Source organism: Chrysemys picta, chromosome 3 (assembly GCF_011386835.1).
Source record: "Chrysemys picta bellii isolate R12L10 chromosome 3, ASM1138683v2, whole genome shotgun sequence".
NCBI classification, from domain to species: Eukaryota; Metazoa; Chordata; order Testudines; family Emydidae; genus Chrysemys; species Chrysemys picta.
The window spans coordinates 66,314,639-66,336,763 of record NC_088793.1 but is presented as its reverse complement, the minus strand read 5'-3'; the positions used below and the strand labels follow the sequence as shown (position 1 = coordinate 66,336,763).

Below are 22,125 nucleotides of genomic sequence, written 5' to 3'. Positions count from 1 at the left end.
GGCTAGGCCAAACTTGAGTGAGAGGCACTGTGATCTCATCTGCCATATTGCAATGCTGGGAGTGAGGAAGTGGGCCCAACCCCACAGGACAGGAGTCACCATTGCAGGTTGAGGTACTCTGCAACCACCTGCCCATGGCCTACACCACTCCCCTCCGATCCTCCCACCCAGAGGACAGAACCTGACCCACCCATTCCCAGGGCCTCCTGCCTATCTCGGGACAGAACCCAACCCCCACCCATCCCCAGGACCTCTCACCCATCGGGGGGAGGAGAGGGAGGATCTGATCTCCCTGCAGGGCCTCCCATCCCTCCAGATTAGGGTTACCATTCGTCCGGATTTACCCGGACATGTCCTCCTTTTTGTTCTAAAAATAGCGTCCGGGGGGAATTTGTAAATCACTCACAATGTCCGGGATTTCCCCCCTCCCCCAGCAGAGCAGAGCGAGCAGCTGGGAGGGCTACAGGAAAGTCCCGGGCTGGACTCTGGAGCAGCTGTAGAGGAGCCGGATCCGCCCTGCATTCTGAGCCGGCAGCTCTCCCCTGCAGCCCGGTCCAGCAGCACTGTGCAGGGCCAGGGACCGGGTTTTGTTGTGCTGGGGAGCTCAGCCACGTGTCCGGCTCGGCTCGCACAGAGCCCAACACCCTGTTCTGAGCAGCAGGGTAAGGGGGCCAGGGGGCAGGAGAAGGGGCAGGGAGGTTCTGGAGGGGGCAGTCAAGAAACGGGGGGGGGGCTTTTTGGGGGGAGTGGAGAAAGTTTTGGGCAGTCAGGGTACAGGTAGGGGGTAGGGTCCTGGGGGGCAGTTGGGGGGGGTCTTAGGAGGGGGCAGTTAGGGGACAAGGAACAGGGAGTCTTAGGTAGGGGGTGGGGTTCTGGAGGGCAGTTAGGAGCAGGGGTCCCAGGAGGGGGCAGTCAGGGGACAAGGAGCTGGGGGGTGGGGGGCTGGGAGTTCTGGGGGGGAGCTGTCAGGGGGCAGGAGTGGGGAGAGGGATCGGAGCAGTCAGGGGACAGGGAGCAGAGGGGTTTAGATGGGTTGGGAGTTCTGGGGGGGCTGTCAGGGGGCAGGAGTGTGGAGAGGGATCGGAGCAGTCAGGGGACAGGGAGCAGAGGGGTTTAGATGGGTTGGGAGTTCTGGGGGGGGGCTGTCAGGGGGTGGGGAGTGGTTGGATGGGGCGTGGGAGTCCCAGGGGTCTGTCTGGGGGTGGGGGTGTGGATAAGGGTTGGGGCAGTCAGGGGACAAGAGGCAGGGAGGCTTAGATAGGGAGTGGAGTCCTGGGGGGCAGTTAGGGGCAGGGGTCCCAGGAGGGGGCAGTCAGGGGACAAGGAACGGGGGGAGGGTTGGGGGTTCTGGGGGGGCGGGAAGTGGGAGGGGCAGGGGCGGAGCTAGGGCGGGGCTCCTCCCGTCCTCTTTTTTGCTTGCTGAAATATGGTAACCCTACTCCAGATGGAGGACCCAATGCACCCAGGAGGAGGGGAGGGAATGGATAAAATGAAATAAGAAATTCCCCCAAAATAAATGCACCCAGGAGGAGGGGTTGGGTCCTGGGGCGGGCATTAGGGACAGGGGATCCCAGAAGGGGGCGGTCAGGGGACAAGGAGCGGGGGGGGGGGGATTGGATGGGTCAGGAGTTCTGAGGGGGGCAATCAGGGGGCGGGAAGTGGAAGGGGTGGATGGGGGAGGGGCATAGGCTGTTTGGGGGGGGGGGGGCACAGCCTTCCCTCCCCAGACTTCCATACCGTTTCGCAACCCCGATGTGGCCCTCGGGCCAAAAAGTTTGCCCACCCTGGCTGCCCTACTACCATTAGGTGCCGCCCAACCCCGCCCCCCTCATGGCCAGAACCCCGTCCCACAGCCCCTCCCCCTCGAAACGAGCAGCTTCTCTCTTAGCCCCGCCCCACCCTGGCTAACCTCCTGGCGGAACTCCGCCCCCCGCGACTAGAGAAGGTCCCCAGGCGGGGTATCACTGGGCGGATGGAACGCTTAGGTAAGCAACGCTCGCAGGCCTGCGGCGCTCTGATTGGCTACGCGCGGCGTCAGGGGGTGTGGCTAGCATGAAGCCAGGAAGGGGCGTGTTGGACCGTGTGGCAGCTGAGAGCCACGTTGGCGGCTGCTGGGGTGCCGCAGGTAGGCGGGTCTGTGCTACTGCTGATGTTCGGCGGTCTCGCTGCAGTCTAGGGGGCCGGGGACGTGGTTTGCTGGGCGGGGCGGCGGGGTCTGCGTCCTGGGCGAGCTTCGGGGAGGGCAGAGGGGGTGGGCAGGTTCACGTGGCAGGGATGGGCACCTCGCCCTGTGCGTAGGGCTGGTCCGGGCTGGGCGTGTGCTCCAGGGGGCGACTAGCTGCTACCAGCTCTGGGGAGAGTCAGACAGGCCTCTCTGTGTTCCCATCACTCTCTGGTAACTGTCCCGAAAAGTTTTACCTTCTGGCGTTAAAACTGTCTTGCTTGGTGTCAGCCCACAGGGGTGAGTAGGGAGGAACAAGGTCTCTCCTGCACTAATGAGCTAGGGTTACCATATTTCAAGTTCCCAAACAGAGGACAGTGCCAGGCACACAGGTGCTGACTTTCTTCCGTCCAGGGAGTGTTCCGACCCCACTCTGCCCCTTTCCCCAAGGACCCTGCCCCTTCCTGCCCCCTGTGTGCCCTTCCCTCACTCTTTCTCTTCCCATCCCCAGCACCTCCCTGTCTGCTGCAGAAGGTGCTGAACCCAATGGAATTGGTGCCTGTGCTGCCGGGGGGGGGGGAGGAGAGGAAGGGGGTACAGTTTATATGGCAATACCATATCATACCACCCTTACTTCTGTGCTGCTGCTGGCCGCAGCACTGCCTTCAGAACTGGGCACCTGGCCAGCAACTGCCATTCTCTGGCGGTCCCACTCTAAAGGCAAGAAAAAAGGACGAGCAAGGAAAAATGAAGGCTGTTTGTTTGTATTTCAAAAATCCTCTTGAACGGAGAACCAAAAAAGAAGTTATGTCCAGGAAAACCTGGACATATGATAACCCTATATTGAGCAGTGTATGTAATCTGCAGTCTAAATCTTTAACCTTTTTAGAATACAAATTGTGTTAAGCAGCCTACTCAGCAATAGCTTTCAAAGCACAGGACTTAGCACGGAAATATAGTGATGCATGACTTACCCAGAAAGAGGTGACTGATCTTTGTTGAACTCCTTAATGCTGTAAATCATCAAAGTGATAACAGATTACTCTAAGCTTAAAGGCCACCAGAGTGAATTTACACACGTCCCGACAACCCAAATGAATGAATGTAACTGAGAGCACCAGAACTGTGGCAGAATATTTCTGAAGGATTTTAAGTCACTATCTGACTCAGGCTTGTGAAGAGATGTCTTAGCCCAGAAAGGTTTAAAGTAGACTCACCCTCCTTTCGATATGCCCTTCTCTGCCAAGGAAATAAGATATGATCAAATAAAATTGCCACAACCTAAAAAAATAGCATATTTTCTTCTTGGTCATGGATCCCTCCATCTCTCTTTGTCTGTTCCCTTTACTTTGTGTCCCATCTCACTGCGTCCATACCAGTGGTCTCCTGTCTCCCATGTGCCAGTTATGGTAGCCTGCATTGCCCAGTAGTTAAATTTTCCAAGTAGCACCTTCTTGCTGTCTCCCATAAACATGTGCAAGGCCACCTCCCTGATTTCTGATCCCTTCTTAAAATTCTCCTCTGCTGTGATGTATACAGAAAAGTCAACAATGGAGGCAACTTCTGTGCTGTTATCCCTGTCATGCTTACCAGTACTGTTCCATTGTTACCTTGTATTCTGCTTGTCTGTCAGTTGAACCCGCATGTTGTTTCTTGCCTTATTCTCAGGCCATGTCTACACTACACTTTTGTCGTCAAAACTTTTGTCACTCGGGTGTGAAAAAAAACACATCCCTGAACGACAAATGTTTTAATGACGAAAAGTGCCAGTGTGCGCAGCCCTTAAGTCACCGGGAGACGCTTTTCCAGCAACGAATCTACTGCCTCTCATTGGGGGTGGTTTTATTTTGTCGCCGGGAGTACACTGCACACCTTACAACGGTGTGACAGCAGTGGCATGGCCGCGCCATTGTAAGGTGCACAATGTAGACATAGCCTTACTTGGTAACAGGGCTTTGGAGCTGGGCTCCGGCTCCACTCCAGCTCCATGCAAAAACCTGCAGCTCCGCAGCTGCTACAAAGCCCTGCTTGGTAAGGTCTTTGGAGCAGGGATACTTTTGGTTTTGTGTTTGTACAACACCTAATGCAGTGGAGTCCTGATCTATGGTTGGAGCCCCTAAGAATTGCCACAATACAAACAATAATTTTGCTTGGATATTAAAAGAAGAAAAGGAAGTAATAGACTTTACATGGTTGGAGTATGTTGGAGAAGGAAATCTGGGAGTTTGGCCTGCTGTTGTAGCCAAATACCCTCTGTCTGCTGTTGTCTGGAATAGGAGACACTGTCTCTCTCTGCCACTTGCACTAGGGCCACTGGACCAGTGCAACTGAGGATTTCCCTCCCCCCCCCCCCCCTTGGCTCAGTCTCTTCTTCTATCTGCACTGGCTTGTGAGGCTGGCACAGACTCCCTTTAAGGTATGCAGGTGATGTGGAGGCTCCTTCCCAGGCTATAATGCTGGTGTTTCCTCTGCAAACCCATCATTAGCTTGTGGGGTGTGAATGTCTTTGTGTGGACCCTCTCCATGGGATTAATTTCAATTCACATATCTAATAACGCTGACTCTAACAATAGCGAAACATAAAAAAAAAACCCTATCTTGCATGAATATATGTAGACTTAACTTAAACTCTTGTGTGTTTTTCCCCAAGATTAAGTTGCTGTTTAAAATATATTTTTACTACACAAATAAACATCCTTAAAAGCTAAAAGCATTTTTCATGTAAATGCTACTTGTTTCTGTCTGTCTTCTGAGACTTATTCTTATCTGGTTAATTCAATATATCTGTGGATTTACAAGGTAAGTGTAATATGAGAAGTTTATTATGGTGATTTTAGCCTTTACTAATAACATCTGTACAGTTTCTTTTTATAGAAATGGATTTTGAGGCAGTTGCAAAGTACTCAGCATTACACCTGAAACCAGCTGGACTTAGTCTTCAGTATGGAACTGCTGGATTTCGCACCAAGGCAGGACATCTTGATCATGTCATGTATCGCATGGGTTTGCTGGCAGTACTAAGGTCCAGGCAGACCAAATCTACAATTGGAGTCATGGTTACAGCATCTCACAATCCTGAAGTAAGAATGTTTCTGATTGTATTCTTTTTTAAAAAAGGAAAATAGATGATATCGGCCAAAGGAGAGTCAAAATCTCTAAGCTGGCAGAGACTGAAAGCATTTAGAGGCCAGATCATGTGAACACACTTGTGCTTAATTTAAGCATGTGAATAGTCTCATTGACCACAAATAAGACTGATTGCATGCTGGAAGCTACTTTGCCACACAAACTCATACCCCCACTTTTGCTTGTAGTTTTTTCTTCCCTCCACTTTGGAAGGAAAACTGTTGCAATACAGGACCTTATGAGCATGAGAAGCTGGCAGTATATCTGAGGGAGAGCAAACCCTTTCAGCAAACTCTGAATCTATTTATTTAAGTTGACATTTGCTTTCAGGAAGCAATAGTTAAGTGGAATATTTGCTGCACTTATCTGCTGCTCTTAGGATATTTCAGGCTATGGAATCGCTAAGCCTGTCACTTTGATACCAACTGGTCCTTTTTTACAGAACTGCCTGAAAAATAGTGACTTAATAATTTGATGATATTACTGATTTTGGCTGTGTGGGGATTTGTTTGGTAGCTTTTATTAGGAACACTTTAGGCCTGACTTGCATCTGAAGAAGTGAGGTTCTTACCCACGAAAGCTTATGCTCCCAGTACTTCTGTTAGTCTTAAAGGTGCCACAGGACCCTCTGTTGCTTTTTACAGATTCAGACTAACATGGCTACCCCTCTGATACTTTAGGCCTAAATGAAGCCATAATGATGTATCTATATTTATCTTCTGTCTTTAAAGAGGCTCTGCTGGGTTTCTCCTTTTTAGACTTAGTACATTTATTTTCTTCTAAGGAAGACAATGGTGTAAAATTGGTCGATCCTCTGGGTGAAATGTTGACCTCTGCCTGGGAAGAATATGCTACACGCCTAGCTAATGCAGAAGAGCAAGAAATACAGAGCATACTGACTGAGATCTGCCAGAAAGAAGCAGTGAAACTGCACCAATATGCCTCAGTTTTTATTGGTAGAGACACCAGGTAATTGTAAAACAATATTGACTGTATTTAACTACCAAATTTGCATTCACAGGCAGTTATCTCTGCTGGAATTTCTGTGCATAGAATGCAAGACACTGTAAGGGCAGCACAGCACACTTCACATGTTTCATTTTAAATCTACCTATTACGGTAACATGTTTAACTCTCCAAACACAATATGCTTCTTGGGCCTAATCCAGTGTCCACTGAAGAGGACGGAAGGACTTCTTTTGATTTCAGTGGGCATTAGATTGGGCCTTTTAGTGTTAGTGATACCATTACTACAGCTGCCTAATCTTTATGTGATTATCTTAATGTCACATGGGAATCTGATTCTGCATTGAGATCCATGTTAGCGGACTTCTCCACCTGTGCTGATCTCACCAAAGGAGTGAGGCCTAGGTTTGTATTTCTGCATAGTGTTTGCTTAAAAAGTAGTGATTGTATTTATTCTTTTTCAGACCTAGCAGTGAGAAACTTTCACAATCAGTAATAGATGGTGTATCTGCTCTAGGTGGTCAATATCATGGTATGTTGACATTTAACCTTATGCTTTATATTTGAACTTTTTATGTAAGTGTGAAATATAACATAGACCCAAAGTTGTAGCTCAGATGCCATTTCCATTGCTGCTTATAGTGAATGTGTGTTTTGGGATGATCTTAACATAAGAAGCTACTTCTCTATACAAGTTTAATAGAAAGTGTGTCTTCCTACCCCTCCCCCCCCCAGATGGGTTTCTTGCAAAATATTTCCTATTATATGGTAGTAAATATTGTATGTCTCTAAATAGGAGTCAAGGTGGGTGAGGTAGTATCTTTTATTGGGCCACTTCTTATGGCGAAAGATAAGGTTTTGAGCTACACAGAGCTCATCTTTTTGAATGTGTTGTGACACCTTGAAAAGATAAACCTAAGAACATAACATAAGAACATAAGAAAGGCCGTACTGGGTCAGACCAAAGGTTCATCTAGCCCAGTATCCTGTCTACCGACAGTGGCCAATGGCAGGTGCCCCAGAGGGAGTGAACCTAACGGGCAATGATCAAGTGATCTCTCTCCTGCCATCCATCTCCATCCTCTGACAGACAGAGGCTAGGGACACCATTCCTTACCCGTCCTGGCTAATAGCCATTAATGGACTTAACCACCATGAATTTATCCAGTTCTCTTTTAAACTCTGTTATAGTCCTAGCCTTCACAACCTCCTCAGGTAAGGAGTTCCACAAGTTGACTGTGCGCTGCGTGAAGAAGAACTTCCTTTTATTTGTTTTAAACCTGCTGCCTATTAATTTCATTTGATGACCCCTAGTTCTTGTATTATGGGAATAAGTAAATAACTTTTCCTTATCCACTTTCTCCACATCACTCATGATTTTATATACCTCTATCATATCCCCCCTTAGTCTCCTCTTTTCCAAGCTGAAGAGTCCTAGCCTCTTTAATCTCTCCTCATATGGGACCCGTTCCAAACCCTTAATCATTTTAGTTGCCCTTCTCTGAACCTTTTCTAGTGCCAGTATATCTTTTTTGAGATGAGGAAACCACATCTGTACGCAGTATTCAAGATGTGGGCATACCATTGATTTATATAAGAGCAATAATATATTCTCAGTCTTATTCTCTATCCCCTTTTTAATGATTTCTAACATCCTGTTTGCTTTTTTGACCGCCTCTGCACACTGTGTGGACATTTTCAGAGAACTATCCACGATGACTCCAAGATCTTTTTCCTGACTTGTAGCTAAATTAGCCCCCATCATATTGTATGTATAGTTGGGGTTATTTTTTCTAACGTGCATTACTTTACATTTATCCACATTAAATTTCATTTGCCATTTTGTTGCCCAATCACTTAGTTTTGTGAGATCTTTTTGAAGTTCTTCACAGTCTGCTTTGGACTTAACTATCTTTAGCAGTTTAGTATCATCTGCAAACTTTGCCACCTCACTGTTTACCCCTTTCTCCAGATCATTTATGAATAAGTTGAATAGGATCGGTCCGAGGACTGACCCTTGGGGAACACCACTAGTTACCCCTCTCCATTCTGAGAATTTACCATTCATTCCTACCCTTTGTTCCCTGTCTTTTAACCAGTTCTCAATCCATGAAAGGACCTTCCCTTTTATCCCATGGCAGCTTAATTTACATAAGAGCCTTTGGTGAGGGACTTTGTCAAAGGTTTTCTGGAAATCTAAGTACACTATGTCCACTGGATCCCCCTTGTCCACATGTTTGTTGACCCCTTCAAAGAATTCTAATAGATTAGTAAGACACGATTTCCCTTTACAGAAACCATGTTGACTATTGCTCAACAGTTTGTTTTTCTATGTGTCAGACAATTTTATTCTTAACTATTGTTTCGACTAATTTGCCCGGTACAGACGTTAGACTTACCGGTCTGTAATTGCCGGGATCACCTCTAGAGCCCTTTTTAAATATTGGCGTTACATTAGCTAACTTCCAGTCATTGGGTACAGAAGCCGATTTAAAGGACAGGTTACAAACCTTAGTTAACAGTTCCGCAACTTCACATTTGAGTTCTTTCAGAACTCTTGGGTGAATGCCATCTGGTCCCGGTGACTTGTTAATGTTAAGTTTATCAATTAATTGCAAAACCTCCTCTCGTTTTGAACCTGAGAATTCATAACTTTGCTAGACACTAAAAATCATGGTCTTTAATTAGTGTCTTTTATTATGGGTTTATCACAACAATCTGTAACCCACTAACAGCCTCTTCCCGCCCTCCACCCCCCCCCCCCCCCCACACACACTACTTTTGTCCCATGACTGCAGGGATGCTAACAGTTCACTTCACCTTGTACCGTCTCTTAGAATATTTAACTACTTATACTAAGCAATCTGTTCCACCTTGTATTTAGCTGTGACAATCTGAGGGCTTGTCTGCACTTAAAACACTACAGCAGAACTTCTGCAGCTGTGCCACTGTAGCAATTCAGTGTGTTCAATGCCCAATTTCCAAAGGCCAAGGGGAAAGATTCTCCATCTAGCACTGTTTACACTGGGACTTAGGTCCATTTAACTATGCTGCTCAGGAACATGGATTTTTCACACCTTTGACAGATTTAGTTAAACCAACCTAATTTTTTGACATAGAGCGGGTCTGAGTACCTTTCCCAGACCTGAAAGAGACAGGTTTTTGAGCTCTTCATCAACAGAAGTTAGTCCAATAAAAGATCTTACCTCACCCACCTTGTCTCCCCAATATTTTGGGACCAACATTGCAAACAACAATCTAAACAGGAATTACTCTTCTGTTCTTAAAAGAACAGAAGAGTAAGTGAGGTTCTGAAGAAGTGAGGTTCTTACCCACGAAAGCTTATGCTCCCAGTACTTCTGTTAGTCTCAAAGGTGCCACAGGACCCTCTGTTGTTCTTTTAATATTGTGACTTGTTTTATATTAGATTATGGTCTGGTAACAACACCACAGCTGCATTACATGGTCTGCTGTCAAAATACTCAAGAGCACTATGGGAAGGCAACAGTGGAAGGTTACTACCAGAAACTATCCAAAGCTTTTGGGGAGCTGACAAAACAAGTGAGGGCCGTTACATTCTCACTAAATAATTCATTGCTTATATTCATGTAAATGTGCAAATTGGATATCTTCTGTGTACAAGTTAAAAAATGGCTCAGCATACTTCAGCCCTGCTTGTCCTCTGGTGTGAGGAATTGCGAGAGCTATTGGGGTTTTTATCCAAAATATTATAGTTCACTTTAACACCTCTCCTTCCCCTCTCTTGTGTAAAGGCTTCCAGCTCTGGAGATGACCAGATGTGTCTGAAGATAGATTGTGCAAATGGTATAGGAGCCCTGAAACTAAAAGAAATGGAACGTAACCTTCCAAAGAAACTGTTAATTCACTTATATAATGATGGAACCAAAGAGAAACTCAATCATTTATGTGGTGCAGACTTTGTGAAAGTTCATCAGAAACCTCCTCTGGGTATGTAATCTGCAGTCTAAATCTTTAACCCTTTTAGAATACAAATTGTGTTAAGCAGCCTACTCAGCAATAGCTTTCAAAGCACAGGATTTAGCACGGAAATATAGTGATGCATGACTTACCCAGAAAGAGGTGACTGATCTTTGTTGAACTCCTTAATGCTGTAAATCATCAAAGTGATAACAGATTACTCTAAGCTTAAAGGCCACCAGAGTGAATTTACACACGTTCCGACAACCCAAAATGAATGAATGTAACTGAGAGCACCAGAACCGTGGCAGAATATTTCTGAAGGATTTTAAGTCACTATCTGACTCAGGCTTGTGAAGAGATGACTTAGCCCAAATTCATGCAAGGTGCATAAAATAAAATCATGGGTCTCAACTTCTAAAAATTGAAAGAGTGACCAGACTTGAGGAATGGGTTCCTCAGGCTATACTGTTTTTTTCTGCTGTAGAACCACTCTCCTTCTCGGGAGTTGCTAACTCATGGTGAACTCCAGGTTGCTGTTTCAGTCCTCTTGTAAAATTGCTCTTGCTGACTCAGTTTCTGTTGGTTTGGTTTGTTTGGAACTATCAACTGGGGAAACAGCAGGAGGCCACCTTGGTAGGTCTGACTTCATGGGCTGTGGGTATAATAGTCCAGGGGAGGCTCTGTCTCCCCTGGTGCTGCCACTGGACACCTGGTTGCGGGGCTTTGGGGGGAAGTTTTTGTTTTGTTATGCCCCATGCAGGTTCTGGGGTGGCTGAGGAGGTGGTACATGCGATTCACCTTCCTGGGTTCATCAGCAATCTCCCTGGACTCCAGAGAGATTACTGATGAGCCCAGGAAGCTGAGTAGTACATACCGCCGCCTCAGCAGCTCCAGAACCTGCATGGGGCATATCAAAAGCTTCTTCAATCGAGAGTGAAAGGCTTTTCCCTGCAGCGTCTGGGGAGGCGCGGCTGGCTCGGCGCTCTTTCGGGCAGGTGGGGTGGGGGACTCAGAGGGGGAGGCACTCGGGCCTCTGGCCGAGGGGGAACTCATGGCACTGGCCATGGGGGGAGAGGCAGGGGATCTCGGGGCTCTAGCTGCGGGGTCGGAGGGGAGGAGGCATGGGCTGAAGGGGTGGAGCCGGGGGGCTAGCCTCTCCTAAGGGTGGCTCCAACCACTGCCCATGTATGACTTTTATATTAGCCACTGATGGGATCTGTGACGGGTTGGATCACAGAAACCCCCTTGGGAGCTGCCACCCGATGTGCCAAGACTACCCCTACTTCTGTTTTCCCTGCCAGCTCAGGACTCCAGCACCCTGTCTTGCTGAGCCAGACACTCCCGTCTGGCTCCAGACACAGATCCAGGGTCTGAATCTCCTGTCCCAAAGCTGCAAGTTTACCTGAAAACAGCTTACAGAAGTGCGCTTGTCTTTAGCACTGAGATGCTCAACTCCCAATGGAGTCTAAACCCAGATAAATCCGTTTTACCCTGCATAAAGCTTATGCAGGGCAAACTCATAAATTGTTCGCCCTCTATAACACTGATAGAGAGATATGCACAGTTGTTTGCTCCCTCAGGTATTAATACATACTCTGAGTGAATTACTAAATAAAAAGTGATTTTATTAAATACAGACAGTAGGATTTAAGTGGTTCAAAGTAGTAACAGACAGAACAAAGTAAGTCACCAAGCAAAATAAAATAAAATGCGCAAATCTATGCCTAATCAAACTAAATACAGATAATCTCACCCTCAGAGATGTTTCAGTAAGTTTTTCTCAGACTGGACACCTTCCAGGCCTGGGCACAATTCTTTCCCCTGGTACAGCTCTTGTTGCAGCTCAGGTGGTAGCTAGGGGATTCTTCATGATGGCTTCTCCTCTTCTCTGTTCTCTTCCCCCCCTTTATATATCTTTTGCATAAGGCGGGAACTCTTTGTCTCTCTGGGTTTCCACCCCCCCTCACTGGAAAAGCACCAGGTTAAAGATGGATTCCAGTTCAGGTGACATGATCACATGTCACTGCAAGACTTCATTACTCACTTGCCAGCACACACATATACAGGAAGACTCACAGGTAAATACAGCCATCTGCAGACAATGGGAGTCATCAAGATTCCAAACCATCCTTAATGGTCCACACTTTACACAATTACAATAGGCCCTCAGAGTTACATTTTATATTTCTAGTTTTAGATACAAGAGTGGTACATTTATACAAATCAGATGATCACACTCAGTATTTTATAAGCTTTGTAATGATACCTTACAAGAGACCTTTTGCGTGAGGCATATCCCAGCTACTTACTTACACTTATTACCGTATTTTCTCTAAAACTATCTCAGTTACATTATAGTGACTTATTATCAAGTTTTTATAAAACCATATAGACTGCACAACGTCACAGGATCGTCATAGCAGCCACTGTCAGGGAGTGGGTGGCTATTTCAGATGAAGACTCTAGCACAAGCTGGGAAAGTAAAGCTATTGCCACTTCATAGGGTAAGGTACCTCTTCATCCGTAGGCTGAAATTAAGGTGATGGTTTTTAAGCCTGAGTGTCTTAAATTAGGAGTGTAAATCCAGAATTAGGTACCTGATTTCACTGAAGTGCTGAGTGTTTACAACTCCCCATTGAAATCATTAGGAACACAGAAGGCACAGCACCTCTGAAACTCAGGCCACTTTTGTTTAGGTGGCTAACTGGATGTACGTTCCTATGTCTTTAGTTGTTCACATTCAAACTTTGGTCTAAGGTTTTTCCAGGCCACTGGGACATGCTAATTTATCTGCCAGCTGCAATTGCACTGTCTCATTCAGGTGTCAACTTACTTGAGAGAAGGGATGGCAAAGGGGGGAGGAGTTGGATGGAATGCCTCGGCAACTGAGAGGATAATAGTTGAGTGCTGCTCTTTTCTCAGGCAGGAACCAGAATGTTTCCAGAGCAAGAGATTCTGGGATTGGGTGAGGCGGCTTGGCACTCCCATCCTCCCTCTTTAAAAGCGCTGCTCTTGAGATCGCTAAAATCAAGGAATACGGTGTCAAGAAACCTTATTCTTTGGCATGAAAGTCCCCAGAGAATCCTTCTGTTCCTTCCCACTCCCCTCTGAGGTCCTTAAGAAGGGTTAGGAGAGTTAACAGGGGAAGGATTATAAAGTCTGGGAGAAAAAAACTAGTTTCCCTTGTAAATCTTTGTTTGAGCTCTATAGTGCTAGGCGATAGCTATTGGCTGTCTATCACAGGGCTATTTCTTTTAGTGCGTATTAAACAGGTTTGGCCCTGTAAAAACACAGAGCAAAACAAACACTCTGCTCAATGTTTTGTATGACCAGCAGAGCCACTTATCTCAAAGTTGTGCAAAACATTAATATATAATCTTAGTAATGGATGCTATAGAAGCCCTGTAGTAGCCAAGATTCTTACACCAAAAAACATTGCTGTATAATACCAGTTTGGTAGATCAAATGGTCAAAAGGTTTCCTAGAAGTGTGGGCTCACTTGATATGCTTTGCACTTCCTCTCATTAATACTAGCATTAACAAGGGGACACATGAGGGAGAAATGAGAACATACCTAAAGCAGGTGGTGAAAAATGTCTTGAAGAGGAAAAGAACCTTTGATGTAGAAGGGTTAATGTCCATTCAGCCTATAGATAGTGAGATATAAAGTGGGAAAACCATGGCAAGAGGCCAAGAAAGCATAGTGGATTCACCATATATAATCACTTTGTGGAAATGCTGATGAACAGTACTCTACTCAAGTAGAAGAGGGTTGAATTTGAAGCAAGACACGTGGAGGTTTATGGATCTAGACCAACTAGATGCCATGTCTTTATTCCAGTCAGTTTGTAAAGGAGGCGTATGAGGGAAGGGTTTGTTACGGGGCAGCATGCACCAAGCTGACATCTTTCTGCTTCCACCCTGAGGTGAGGTTCATCTGTCTCATTTTGCAGGCATTAGCTCACATCTGTGGATTACAGTGGGAGTATTAGATGTTTCTGGTTTCTGACTTGGATGACTAGATGATGCAGCTGCTTGTACTCTGTGGTGGCTAGGCATGTGTTTGAGGGATGTGGGCATTTGGGAGGGCTGGATTCTATTTTTGGTGCCATAATTGCTGTTTGTTACTTATTTAACAAAATATACTAGGAGTGGCTCTGAGACCATATTTCATATAGACTTTGTAACCTGACCTTTTTAAGGTGGTATAACAATAAATGGCTATAGAGACTGAATTTTCAGTGTTTAATTTCAAACTGAAGATGCACTTTTCTTTGCAACTTCCATTCCATGCAGCTGCCCTGATTAGAAGAGTTCAAGATGGGATTTACTTAATAAAATCAACTTCTTGCTCTCGTACTACTAAAAGTTTTTCATGTTTAGAGTGTGCATGTATATAACTAAACTTTCTTGAGATAGATATAGAATAAAAAAAAACTAAAGCTCTGCTTCCCTTTCCATATCTAATAGTTTGTACTTCCGTGTGTATAGGACTAGAAATCAAACCTAACGAAAGATGCTGCTCGTTTGATGGAGATGCAGACAGAATTGTTTATTACTATAATGATACTGCTGGCCATTTTCATCTTGTGGATGGAGATAAAATAGCAACTTTAATTAGCACTTTCATTAAAGAACTTCTTATCAAGGTAACTCTACTTATACAGTAAAGGGTTTTGCTTTGCTCCAAACTGTAAAACATACATCTCACCCAGTGAAGGTGGGGGTTGCCCTGGGCATATGTACGCACACAGGTGCTCTTTCTAAAGCCGCATACCGATGCAAAATTACATTTAAAAAACAAAGACCTCTTTTTATACACCTGTTGCTGTGGCAAAAGAAGTGACCTAATTTTGGGAGGGCAAGAGGGGTGGCTTTAAATTTATGCTGAAACTAGAAAACTTAGCACTGACTATGATTAAGGCTGCAGGTTTGTCATGAAGGTCAGATTCCATGACTTTTCCCATGACTTCTGCAGTGGCTAGCCGCACCGGCCGCTGCTGGGGCAGTCTCGGGCCACCTTCCCCTGCACCACCGTCCCAGCAGGAGTTTGGGTGGGGGACTCCAGGCTGGAGGTTGTGGCATAGGAAGGGGTGCTGGCTATGGGTAATGCTTACCTTGGGGCGGGCGGGTGCTCCCCAGAAGCAGCGACATCCCTCGGCTCCTAGGGGGAGGCACAGCCAGGGGATGCTGCACATTGCCACCACCTGCAGGCACTGCCCTGGCAGCTCCCATTGGCCGCAGTTCCCAGCCAATGGGAGCTGCTGAGGCAGCGCACAGAACTGCGCAGCCATGCCTCCGCCTAGGAGCTGAGGGATGTTGCCGTTTCCAGGCTGGCGCAGAGATGGGTAGGGAGCCAGCCAGCCCCCTTTCCCTCCCCCGTCCTCAGTACTAGCAGGGGTCCCAGGCCATGTGCCGGTGTGCCCCTCCCCCCCCCATCACCCCCACACAAGCATCCGTGGTGTCTCCCGCTGTCCCCCAGAGCACCTGCGGCACCCCCCGGGCCGCGCCCTCACCATTTTTTTTTTTTTTTTTTTTTTTTTTTTTTTTTTAGTTAGGGGTATATAGTAAAAGTCATGGACAGGTCACGGGCTGTGAATTTTTGTTTACTGCCTGTGACTTGTCCATGACTTTTTTTTACTAAAAATATCCATGACTAAAATGTAGCATTAACCATGATGTCTTGACTAGAAAATTACCCTACTTTTAAATTTCACTTTCCTGCTCACAAGCTGAAGTGTCTTCCTACCTCTTCTCCTCTTCACCCTTTTAACTCCATGTTGACCTGAGTTAAGCTTGAGGGCTCAATCCTACCCTTCCCTTCCCTTGGAAAATTCCTGTGAACCCAATTTGCATTTGATTTACCTTGGAATGCATTTATGAAGCATTCTCGTGTTCTTACTGACTGTGAAAGGTGCTGCATGGACAGACCTGGAGCATAAAATCCCACTGTCCATTGGGAGTAAAAAGAGCAGTTCCAATCTCCATGCCCACTTGGTCCTTGATGCCTCTGAGACTGCCCTGCTAAGGCACATTCCAGTTCGTGTCAGTTTCTGTGATGGACATCAACTCGCTTCTCCTGGGGCCACAGACACAATATCCAATAATAACCACTTTTGACTGGAACTGGCCTTTGCCAGGTTCACAGTAATACTTAATGTCAGAAAGTTCTGTGTCCTGTGAGCCGAGGCACTACCTCCTTCAATTTCCCAAATGTGTCAGAGTTCTGGAGGTCTGGCGGGAGAGCAGTTACTGTGTGTTGAAAGTCTTTCACCCATTAAATATTCTGTTCTCATCTTGAACTAAAATCTTGGTTTAGCTTTTCCTTTACACTGTGCCTTTCTGAAGATTTATGTGTGTCCCATTAAGCCATTTACTTTTCCCTCTGCTCAGATAGGACAAACTCTAAAGATGGCAGTGATACAAACAGCATATGCTAATGGGAGCTCTACACGTTATCTTGAGGAAACCATGAAGGTATCAAGTAATCTTTCTCTGTCTCCTCCACAATTGTGTCCTAGCTTTAAAAAAGCATCAATAAAGTATTACAGTGATGGACACCAGGCAGACCTAATTTGGAATAAACCTAGTTTGCTTTAAACTTCATTAACTATTTAAATTCTTGGTGATAAATGATATTTTAAAGGTGGGAGAGTGTCAGTGCCAGTTCTGGCCAACTTAAAAGTTGGATTGAAAATGCTAAACAAAATCATCTAATTTTTCTGACCTTTAGAGTTTCAGAGCCCATTATACACTGAGACGGCTGAGGGAAACAGATTAGGCCTGATCGCCTTAAAACATTAAATTTTGTTGAAGTGATATTTATGGTCCTGATATTAGATCACCTTTTCTTAGGGAGGTTTTCTAGGTATCTGCCTTCCTAGATAAAGCGCCCCCTCTCCTGAAAAAGGCCTGGGTTTTGGCTGCTTGGGCATTGACTACCCAAGCAGCTGATGTGGCTTAGGCAGCTAACTCCAGGAGAAGGCTCGCGGCTGAGAATTCTGAGTGGGTTGAGGCACTTGAGCTCCATCCCTTTAATCTTCAGTTCAATTCTGGCTTGCACAGGCAGCTCCCTAGCTTCTGAGGCGTCCTTCCTTAGGTTGCTAACTCTCCCCATGCATAGTGTGGGGAGCCTTGGGACCTGAGAATTCCACTAGGTGGCGGGGGTGGGCGGGTCGGCGTTGCAACACCATGTATCTTTGTGTACCTACCCTTAATCTTTTATCCTCTTGTTACTGATGGATAAGTGAGAAAGCTACTTACCCAACAGGTCTGCAGTGAGAATTACCGGTAGATAACTTCTGTTACTGCTTTTTGTAGTCAAAGTGATTATGTACTAAATGCTCATAGTCCATCAAGGCTTGTAGCTCGTTTCCTGACGCTTATTCTTGCAACTAAGTGGTAACAGTTTGATCCTGTGTTCTTACCATCTACTCAGGATGTTGACTTCATGCCACTTTGTCTATGCTTTTCCTGTATCTCTGGGTTGTAGGTGCCTGTTCATTGTACCAAAACAGGAGTAAAGCATTTGCATCACAAGGCCCAGGAATTTGACATTGGAGTTTACTTTGAGGCAAATGGGCATGGCACAGTAAGTACTTGCACAAGGGGCATTATAGGATTATTTGAGTTTTAAAGCCAGTGTGTATAAAACTTAGCAAACAAATTAGCTTGAAAATACGTAGCATCTTTCCAAATCCAAATAGGACTTCTTCCCCACACCTTTATCCCCGTGTTTCCTAATCGCCTCTCCTTCTCTCTTGTCTTCCCCCTGCCACTAACTGTTCAGTATTCTAAACATGGGAGTTCATGGAAGTGAAACCCAGAGACAACTAATTGGGTTTAGTTGGCATAACAGATCAAATTTGTTGTATGTACTGTTTAGAGATGTCTGGCATACATCCTATTATCTCCTCTTTTTCTCTAGGTATTATTTAGTAAAGCTGCTGAAGAGAAAATAAGACACATGGCAAAAGAAGAAAAGGAGAATCAAAAAAGAGAAGCTGCAAAGATGCTTGAAAATACCATTGACCTGATTAATCAAGTAAGAGCTGAAATGTAAAAATTAGATACTTGGTTTCTGATCTGGGGGCCTAACACTGTTGGCATGTTGAGTGACTGGATGGGAGGAGTGTGTAGGAAAATCTTGTGGAGGAAGGCAGCACACCATGACAAAATAGGCAAAGGGAAGGAATGGCCTATTTTAACATCCTACCAGGCTAGGCAGACAGCTATAGGCACCCGTTATTCTCTTTTAAAACCCCTCTCTCCACACTTGGTCTACTAAAGGAAGACCTGTTTGAACAGTAATTGTTTCACCTTTGAAAGATGTCAAGATTTCCACATCTACAAGGGCAAAATACTTCTGTCTGGTCTTCTGTGCTTGTAGTTAGATAAGAGGAAGGGGATTGGATGGCTTGGGAGACTGGAGAATGACACCTCAGACCGACATCCTATTACTAGTTTGTTATTTTTGGTTGAATCACACTGGAAAGGTAACTTTCATCTGAAGGTTGTTGATCTGAAGTGAGATGATGGCATGTATAGGCCCTTGTATCCATCTGGACACGGGTATTATTTTTGGTGGTCTTAGCCCGGAGGCTAAGGAGTGAATAGGCATACAGTGAGAGCATCCCACTTTATTGAGGTGGTTTCTTTAAGGCACAAGTCCAAACTATCCTTTGCAGGTCACCTTTAAATGGAGTTATGATGCCAGAGCAAGTGTAGGGAGGGAACAAGTCACCTGCCCTCACTGAATCTGACCTTCCATTTATTGGAGTTCATCTTACTACTAGAATTCATCTTTAGTATAACAACATTCCAGTGACGTACGCTGTATGTTCTCTAGTCCTTCGTTTCCTGCCACTGCTCCTGGTAAGGAAAATCAAGCTTATGACAGTCACCCTGTAAGCTTTCTGCATTTTCAGTGACTCTTTGGTTGGTGTGGTTTTGTTGTTGAATTCGCTAGAACAAATGTAACAAAATACCCTGGATTTTCTAATTGTCATTGAAGACTCCTTTATTTTCTTCATATTCATAGACTGTGGGTGATGCCATCTCAGATATGCTAGTGATTGAAGCAATCTTGGCTCTAAAGGGTTTGACAGTGCAACAGTGGGATGCCATCTACACAGATCTTCCCAACCGACAGCTGAAAGTTAAGGTTGGTGATACTGTAACATTGGCCAGAGTTTAGTGGTCAGTGTCTCTCTCTTCTCCTCTCTCTGAGACGACCCTCCCTGCATTCATCTACTCACTGGCCTTCCCCTCTGTATGCTGAAGATATGAAGGTGTCTTTGCCATATTGATATTCTTACTGTAATTCAAATCCAGCTAGGATAAATGACAGACAAGCAGGGAGAACTTCACTTACTGAAGCAACAAATCAGATTAAATGACAAATTGGAGGCCCAACAGGAAACTAATTTTAGAAGGGTAGCTCTTTATATGTTGTTTGGTCCTACCACTGTAGATTGCAGACAGACGAGTCATTGACACGACAGATGCTGAGAGACGTGCAGTTACACCCGCAGGACTACAAGAAAAAATTGATGAACTTGTAAAGAAGTACAGAGTGTCACGAGCTTTTGTCCGCCCATCAGGAACAGAAGATGTAGTGCGAGTATACTCTGAAGCAGACACACAGGTCAGAGCTGAAACAATTTGCACATTACAGCAGTTGTATTGTTTAAGCAATGAAGTCCTCTGAGACAGCACCACTAGAATTAGGATGATGGGGGTAGGGGAGAGAGCCTATATATTAATGACACTTTTTTTATTTTCATCACATTCTGAAATTTAAGTGAGAAGCTCTAACCTGATAGGTAGATGAAGCAATTTTAGGGTTGTGCTTTTTCTTTCAAATATTTCCAAGCTCCTCATTGAGTCTACAGAGATAAGTCTAGGCTTTACCCTGACCAGCTAACATGACTTTAATGTCTTTAAAAGCCTGTCTACATTAGGTGTTTAAACATCACCGAGAGTGCATTTAAGAAAATCTCCTCCCTGTGCCCAATCTTGACAAGCGCATAATGGCTCAAATCCAGCCCAGGCTGGCAAGGACTTACTGCTTCCTATCTCATGGTTCTTGCTGGCATATATGAAATAATATTAGTGATTATGACCTGGTCCTCCATGGCAACAAGGACATCATCACAAAAAACCCTATTATAACTGACATTCCTTGGTTTCTTATAAAAAGACTAAGTGGCTGTAGAAACTGAACTTGCCCTAGAAGTAGCTTTTTCAGATGAGAGGTGGCATCTTTGGAAAGCTTGTATTGCTATAATTATACTGCTGCTTGATAACATTAACTGACGTATGAGCCTCAAATGAACAGCCTTCTATGAGCACTACATGCACGTCCAAAAAAAACAACCTGCCCCAAACTCATCAATGTTAAGGTTCAGATAAAATGAACAATGCTTACAATATAGTAAACAATTTTTTTTTTTAATCTATAGGAGAATGCAGATTCCCTTGCACATGAAGTAAGCCTGGCTGTTTACCATCTAGCTGGTGGAATAGGAGAACCACCTCAGCCTGTATGTTGAAGGATACAGCTGTGGTCATGCTACCTAAACATGATTTCTTTATTTTTATTTTTTTTCTTTTAGCATGAACCTAACACGTCAGCAATAACAAATCAAACCTTCCAGTTTAAAAAAAAAAAAAAAAAAAGAGGGGGGCGGGGGGGAGTATTCTTATACCTTTATCCTTAGTGGGACACTCCTGCTCCTCAGAGAATTGGGGTTTTTTAAGCCTTGTTGGACCTTTTTACTTCTGCTGAAGTAAAGTAACATAACTGGAGTTAAGTGACATGCTCCAGCTAATCAATGAGGGAATAAAAACCAGCTCTCGTAATGCCCAGTTTGTGGGTACCTTGCCCCCTGGCTGGCTGCATTGCTATCCTAAACTGACTTGTTTAGTAAGATAGTGTGAAAAACCTCAGTGACTGCTGCCAAGGAGACAGAACTATTATCTTGCCTACCACACTTATCAGTGCTGGATAGCAGCATCACAATAAATGGTTGGTTATAGTATGTTGTCCCTTTGTGTGGTGTGCTTCAATTTTGTGATTAGGCAGAACACTGACTTGTACAAGAATCCTGCTTTCTGCAAGGATTTATTCATCTGGGTTCTGGCTGCCTAGTGGCCAAAATCATATACGGACATATCATACAACCGTGTGGTTCTACACATGCTGAGCTACTATGTGGTCACTTCCATTTTAACTGATGGTGAGCAGGCCTTATGTTGCTGTTTTCAGCTGTTAACCAGTGCCAGTGATGGTCTCTAAAGTTTTAGAGACCACTGTTTCCTAGATGTGGTACCTCTCCTCCAGTGCTCTTTCGGGCACCTCAGCTGTGTTATACAAATAACTTTCTGTAAAGGACTGTAACCATATAACAGAAAACACTAACATACTAGAATAAATCTCAACTGTAATAATACAGCTGTAACACTTGGGTCCCAGTTTACCTCTCTCCTCCCAGCCTGATATTATTTTACTCTTTAATACTGGAAATTGAAGACATCACTCTCATGGAATTCAATTTGTTGTCCCTCAATTTGAGACTTCTGTGCTCACATTTTATACCTCTATAGGATGAGAACTATAATCTGTCCCTATTAGAGGATAGTCTATCCAAACCCCAGCCACAGGACAGAAGCTGCTGTTCTGACAGTCTGTGGTGTCAATTTTATTTCCCCTTTACTCTCTGAAGAAACTCTGTTCTAGCTGAGGGATATGTTTGTGAGAAGTCACAGCTCAGATGAATTAATTTCATATACCACTCAATATTGAATCACATACTATTGCACAGTGGAATATAACTTAGTCCTTTAAATGTCTGGGCTCAATGGATAGAACTGAAGTATTTTAGTAATGTGTTTGATTAGATAATACTTGCTTCAGCACAGGCAAAGCA

The 22,125-nt window shown here is 44.9% G+C and overlaps 1 protein-coding gene across 13 annotated transcripts; it reads left to right on the top strand.

Annotated features, from left to right (window-relative positions):
* Positions 1-1,858: 1,858 nt before the first annotated feature.
* On the top strand, positions 1,859-21,242 carry PGM3 (phosphoglucomutase 3). Of its 13 annotated transcripts, none has more exons than XM_024114237.3 (13): positions 1,860-1,985; positions 5,023-5,241; positions 6,072-6,256; positions 6,718-6,785; positions 9,681-9,814; positions 10,027-10,222; positions 14,687-14,844; positions 16,589-16,672; positions 17,688-17,786; positions 18,123-18,239; positions 19,236-19,358; positions 19,668-19,841; positions 20,659-21,242. In XM_024114237.3, the coding sequence occupies exons 2-13, from the start codon at positions 5,038-5,040 to the stop codon at positions 20,746-20,748; spliced, it is 1,632 nt and encodes a 543-aa protein (XP_023970005.2). In that variant the 5' UTR covers positions 1,860-1,985; positions 5,023-5,037; the 3' UTR covers positions 20,749-21,242. The 13 variants fall into 13 exon arrangements, with proteins under 13 accessions (XP_065444220.1, XP_023970005.2, XP_005299648.2 ...); XM_005299591.4 differs by having other exon boundaries at positions 1,940-2,125; positions 5,036-5,241; XM_065588144.1 differs by having other exon boundaries at positions 1,971-1,985; positions 5,036-5,241.
* Positions 21,243-22,125: the final 883 nt, after the last annotated feature.